Raw genomic sequence first — 6,883 nt, forward strand, 5'->3', positions numbered from 1 at the left:
TCAGAGTGGTTGGCATTAGGAAGGGCATCCAGCTGTAGAAACTCTGCCAGATCAGGTTGGAGCCTGGTGCAGCCATCTGGTTCGCCAATCACACTGGCTTAGCATGGTTTAACAGGGGGATGCAGTTTTTTATACTCATACCCAACAGTAAAGTCGATTACATCAACCCCAGTGCTAAGTACCATCAACTGGTACTTAGTTTATCAACCCGGAAAGGATGAAAGGCAAAGTCAACCTCGGCGGGATTTGAACTCGGAACAGACAGATTGACAAAATACCGCTAAGCATTTTGCCAGGTGTGCTAACAGTTCTGCCAGCTCACTGCCTTATAACAAATATTATATATTAATATTATATGTATATATTAATATATCAAAAAGATCAAAGGTTCTTCCTGAGCCATAGGTTTGTGAAGCTGATTTCTCAAATTCTGTGACGTATATATTCTCCACCTGGACAGGACACCAGTCCATCATTATCATCACTTAACATCCATTGTCCATGCTGGCATGGGTTGGATGGTATGAGTAGGCTGGAAGGCTGCGCCAGGTTCCAGTCTGATTTGGCATGGTTTTCTACAGCTGGATGCCCTTCATTACTGCCAACCACTCCGAGAGTGTAACAGCTGCTTTTACATGCCACCAGCACAGGTACCATTTGTATGACACTGGTATCTGCCATGACTGCGATTTTGCTCGGCTTGATGGGTCTTCTTCTCAAGCATGGCATAATGCCAAAGGTCTTGGTCATTGCCTCCTTGAGGCCCAACACTCATATATATACTACTATATACCTTATTGATAGCATATAAGATGCATTTATTGTTTTGAAACAAAATGTTTTAAAAATCACTCTGGGTCCTGTATACGAAGTTGAGCCTCTTAGACATGCATGAATGCACAAAAACTTTTTTATCCTGAAATTGTGTAGCATCTTTTATACCATCAAATGCAGTGTGTAATATTCATCATCGTTTAACGTCCGTTTTCTATGCTAGCATGGGTTGGACGATTTGACTGAGGACTGGTAAGCCAGAAGGCTGCACCAGGCTCCAATCTGATCTGGCAGAGTTTCTACAGCTGGATGCCCTTCCTAACGCCAACCACTCCGAGAGTGTAGTGGGTGCTTTTACGTGCCACCGGCACAAGGGCCAGTCACACGGTACTGGGCACTCTAATATATAATGTTTTTAATGATAACGAAGTTATTAGTTGCTGTTGTTTTAGTTCTGGCCATAAATGATTCCATGGTGTTATTAAGATTATTGAATTCTCTGCTGTGCTGCTGACATTTTGGTCTATGTTTTATATTAGTACCTTGTACAGTGTTAGTCAAATTTTGCTGACCTTTTGGGGCTTTAGCTTATTTTTTTTTTCTATCTCTCTTTTCAGTTTAATTAAACTCTCCAACTTCAGTTTACAGATGTATCATGAAAAATTGCAATCTAGTAAGTGATAATTTTATGCATAATATATATGTTTGTATAATATGTTAAATGATGATGAATTTCTCTCTCTCTCTCTCTCTCTTTCTCTCTTTCTCTCTCTCTCTCTCTCTCTCTCTCTCTCTCTCTCTCTCTCTCTCTCTATATATATATATAAAAATGTACATGTATCTATAATGCCACTCTTTCTCTCGCTCTCTCTCTCTTTATAAATATGTATATAGGTGCAGGCTCGGCTGTGTGGTAAGAAGCTTGCTTCCCAACCACATGGTTCCAGGTTCAGTCCCACTGTGGGCAAGTGTCTTCTATTATAGCCTCAGACTGGCCAAAGCCTTTTGAGTGGATTTAGTAGATGAAAACTAAAGGAAGCCTGTCGCGAATGTTTGTGTTTGTCCCCCCCTCCATCGCTTGACAACCAATGTTGGTGTGTTTACGTCCCCGTAACTTAGCAGTTCATCAAAAGAGACTGATAAAATAAGTCCTGGCATCAGTTTGTTTGACTAAAGGTGATGCTCTAGCATGGCCACAGTCAAATGATTGATAATGTACATGTATGTATAATGTCTCTCCCTAATGATATCCATGGGTTTCTTTGGTTTGTTTGACACAGCTGGATTGAATGGTACTGCACAGGTGTCGAAACCATAATGATATCCATGGGGCAGCTGATGATGGAAGTATGTTGGATTGTTGGTATGGCTGTTTTGTATATGTAAAATAGTATTATTAGATTGTTGGTATGCTGTGGAATAGTATTATAACAGATCCTTTTGATATTCTCTGAATGGTTGGCGTTAGGAAGGGCATCCAGCTGTAGAAACTCTGCCAAATTTAGATTGGAGCCTGGTGTTGCCATCCGGTTTCACCAGTCCTCAGTCAAGTCGTCCAACCCATGCTAGCATGGAAAGCGGACGTTAAACGATGATGATGATGATGATAGATAGATAATTTTGAATTAACAGAGAAAGTGTAAAATAACATAACTTTCAATATGATTATTTTCCAATTTAGTAAATGTCTGTGACTGTAAAGAAACCATCAGTGAGTTTGAAATGCTGTCCAAAAATCACAGTAAATTCCTTGAAAACATTGAAACTATGAGGTACGTTTTTTTTTTTTTTTTCTATTTCTTTGTTTACACACTTTTTGATTTTACTCCATGCCTTTCTCTGATCTTTTCTGCTGTAGTTTCTCTCGATTCTCCCAATTTTTTAATCAAATCAGTGTCACATCTTGTTTGTCTGCCATTCTTTTAGAACACTTTTTGGGGAACTATTTTCATCAATCACCCCAAAATATATCTATTTACACCAGTGTTACCTGCTTGATTTGGAAGGAAGAAAATCGTAGATTCTTAGAATTCAAAATCTATTTATGTGGAGAATAAAACTCCATAAGATGTACCCAGTGTACGCTATAGATGCATAAGAGGTGCGGCAACATCAAAGGAAGGTTAACCGGGAAGATAGCTTTCATGTGCGGCAGATGCAACAGGGTAATAAACACCACAGATGCTCAGAAAACAGATCCCATCACATGCCAGGGAGAGAAACTAGAAATAGTTGATAGCTTCTGCTACATAGGTGACCAAGTCTGTAGTGGGGGTGGATGCTCATAGAGCGTTACCACTAGAATAAGAATAGCCTGGGCAAAGTTCAGAAAGCTCCTACCTCTGCTGGTGACAAAGGTCATCTTGCTCAGAGTGAAAGGTAGATTGTACGATGCATGTGTATGAACTTCCGTGCTTCATGGCAGTGAAACATGGGCTGTGACTGCTGAAGACATGCGTAAGCTTGAAAGAAATGAAGCTAGCATGATCCGCTGGATGTGTAATGTCAGTGTGCACTCACACCAGTGTAAGCGCCTTGAGAGAAATGTTGGACATAAGAAGCATCAGATGTAGCGTGCAAGAGAGACGATTGCGCTGGTATGGTCATGTACTACGTATGGAAGAGGAGGGCTGTGTGAAGAAGTGTCACTTCCTAACAGTGGAAGGAACCCGTGGTAGAGGGAGACCCAAGAAAACATGGGATGAGGTGGTGAAGCATGACCTTCGAACGTTGGGCCTCACAGAGGCAATAACAAAAGACTGAGACCTCTGGAGATATGCTGTGACTGAGAAGACCTGGCAAGTAAAATGAGATCACCGCTGTAGCCTACACCAGTGTCACATAAACAGCCCACTTAAAAAAATGTACTGCGATAGGAGAACCATGATATGGCAAGGAATTACTGTATTTAGAATAACCATTGTAGAATAGGTGTGAAGGATGGATTTGTCCAGGTTTAACTTAAAAGCAGGTGGGATATTTGCACTGGATATGGCTAGTTTAAATGCTAAAGGCTTAAACAAGAACTAAAACTATAATACTTTATCTTTTATTTTATTTATAGTTTTTTTTTGTTTTGTTTTTTTGCTTATTTCTTGTTTTCTCACTAAATTTGTTTATTAACTTTCAGACAAGAAATGACAGATGTCTTAGAAGAGTCAAAGGATTCTGTACACTATTTGACTGAAAAACTTTGTGATAATTGTGATAAAGTGGATGCTAAGAATTTGGTGAGTAAGGGTTTACATTTACTGTTTCAGGCATGGCTATGTAGTTAAGAAGCTCATTTTGTAACCACATGGTTTCGGGTTCAGTCCCAGTGCATGGCACCTTAGCCAAGTGTCTGCTATTATAGCCCTGGACCAACCAATACCTGTCTAAGTGAATTTGGTGACCAGAAACTGAGTGTGGAAGCCTATTGTGTGCTGTTTGTGATTGCCCACCTACCACTGCTAGACAACCTGTGTTGGTTTGTTTATGTTCCTGTAACTTAGTTCAGTAAAAGAGACTGATAGAATAAATTCTAAACTTAGAAAGTAAGAACTGGGGTTGATTGGTTTAACTAAACCCTCGGCTGTGGTGCTCCAGCAAGGCCACAGTAACACATGACTGAAACAAGTAAAAGATAAAAATTGATTTTATTATTGTCAGTTTAACATTTGTTTTTTTTTTGGTCTTGTAATTTCTTGGTGACCCTGTCAGTGCAGATGCCATTTAAAAGCACCCAGTCCACGCTGTAAAGTGGTTGGTGTTTGGAAGGGCATCCAGCTGTAAAAACCTTGCCAAAACTAACCTCACCTGTGCTTGTGCCACATAAAAACCACTAAGTCTACTCTGCTGGACCGTTAGAGTTAGGAAGGGCATCCATTGAGGGAGTTAAAATATGAGAGAAGAGGTCAGAACAGGTTTATTGCTGTAGAGAAACAATGTGGTTATGATGTACTACTTTTAGCTTCATCTTTTAAAATTCACTTGCAGGTCTTTGTTTAGCCCATGGTCATAGTAGAAGACATGGGCTATTATGTCTTCTATGGAATAATAGAAGACATAATGGAATGGAAATGAACCTGGAATCACATGGTTGTGAACATGTCTACACTTCATTTAGTTCTCACAAATTAGGTTCTTCTTGTATTTTTTTGTCGTTATTTCAGTTCCAAGGCGGCAAACTGGCAGAATCATTAGCATGCTGGACAAAACACTTAGCAGTATTTCGCTCATTGCTACATTCTAAGTTCAAATTCTGCCGAAGTTGACTTTGCCTTTCATCCTTTCAGGGTCAATGAATTAAGTACCTGTTGCATACTGCGACTGGCTCCTCCCCCAAGATTTCAGGCCTTGTACCTATAGTAGAAAAGATTATTTCAGTGTAGGTTATTCTATTTTCAAATATATTTTTGAGATTTAATTTTATCTCTTTTGTTTTTTTGTCTTTTTTTTCAGGTCATGATTCCACATTCACCACCACCCGAGAATTTTTTATTAACGCCTGGAAAGAAAGACCATTTATCACAATCTGGAAAATCTATTATAGATTCTACAACAAGTGGGTTACTAGATAAATGGCTATTTTGTCTTGCTTGCTTTATAGCTTTTTGTTTTTTTGTCATAATAATTTCATACTTGGCATATCTCAAACTACTTCTTAACCATTTAGCATTCAGATTTCTCTGTCAAATATAATGTTTATTTATTCATATTATTTTGAATTAATCCTAATTGTCTTTGAGATTTTGATGATGTGACAGTTTATTTTTAGAATGACATTGTAGAGTAGGTGTGAGAGGCTGGATCTGGCTAGCTTGAACACAAAACAGATAGAATATTTGGGCTGGATATGGCTGGTTTGAAAGCTAAAGGGTCAATATTGGATAATTACAATAACTTTATTATCAATGTCATGTAACAGGTATGGTTATGTAGCAAGAAGTTTACTTCCCAGCCATGTGGTTTGGGGGTTCGGTCTCACTATATGACACCTTGGGCAAGTGTTCTCTACTATAGCCCCAGGTTGTCTGTGAGTGGATTTGGTTTATGAAAACTGAAAGAAGCCTGTCATATGTGTCCTCACCATGAAAACATGTCTGGTCAAGTGTAAATATTACTTTGCTTGGAAATAGGTGAGGGTTGGTAACAGGAAGGGCATCCAACCATAGAAAATCTTCAACAAATTCTGTCTGATCTATGCAAACCTGGAAAAGTGGATATTAAACAATCATCATCATTTAATGTCCATTTTCCATGCTGGCATGGGTTGGATCATTTGACTGGAGCTGACAAGCTGGAGGGCTGCACCAAGCTCCAGTTGTCAGTTTTGGCATGATCTTTATAGCTGGATGCCCTTCTTAACACCAACCACTATACAGAGTGTATTGGGTGTCTTTTATATATTACCGGCATGAGTACCTTTTACATATCACCAGCACATGATGATAAGAAATCTGTTCAACATAAATTACTCTGACTGGGGTCGTGGCTCCAGTCATGACATCCACATGCCTCATGGTCACGGTAGATGAGGAGGTGTCTCACAGAGATGGGAACTGACTGAGACACTGCTCAGAGGGTTACCCAGGAAGACCCAAGCAGATACTAACAAATGGTAGATACAGTAATGTTCTGCTGTGGTGCAGACCCCCATACCTGACCTGACCGTCACAAATATGAGAGACCGCTCTTATCATATCTTGGTTTAATTGACTGTAAGTTGAGCTACTTTTTAAAGTTATCTGTACATAGATGGTTAATGGGTTGAATTTGGTACTGAAGAAAGAATAATAACTCTTGAAATATGCATATACACCAGTTACCTATTTCTCTCTCTCTGATCGCATTGTTTACATAGACATATTCTTATATGAAATGTAACTTTCAGTGTTGCCTTTAATTTCTATATAATATCTGTAGTCCTAACTTTAAAAAGTGATTATATTGCACTGCTAACACAGGTAGGACACAGCATTGACTTATAAGCCTTTAGCATAATAGTATATTATAGTTGCATAACAAAATACTGTGTTCCTACCAATAATTAATGTTAGTTGAGTGTATAGACATAAAGTCACTAATTTAATCAATACATTGCTGAAAATTTAATTTCTACAATTAC

The 6,883-nt window shown here is 38.9% G+C and overlaps 1 protein-coding gene across 1 annotated transcript in view; it reads left to right on the top strand.

The window, feature by feature from the left end:
- LOC106879908 (uncharacterized) overlaps positions 1–6,883 on the top strand; it is a 14,178-nt gene that overhangs the window by 7,078 nt on the left and 217 nt on the right. The window contains exons 7-10 of the mRNA XM_014929656.1: positions 1,392–1,447; positions 2,456–2,546; positions 3,905–4,004; positions 5,218–5,320. Coding sequence (XP_014785142.1) covers positions 1,392–1,447; positions 2,456–2,546; positions 3,905–4,004; positions 5,218–5,320 — 350 coding nt within the window. The remainder of the gene's footprint in view (positions 1–1,391; positions 1,448–2,455; positions 2,547–3,904; positions 4,005–5,217; positions 5,321–6,883) is intronic.

This window comes from Octopus bimaculoides, chromosome 3, assembly GCF_001194135.2.
Source record: "Octopus bimaculoides isolate UCB-OBI-ISO-001 chromosome 3, ASM119413v2, whole genome shotgun sequence".
Taxonomy (NCBI): domain Eukaryota; kingdom Metazoa; phylum Mollusca; class Cephalopoda; order Octopoda; family Octopodidae; genus Octopus; species Octopus bimaculoides.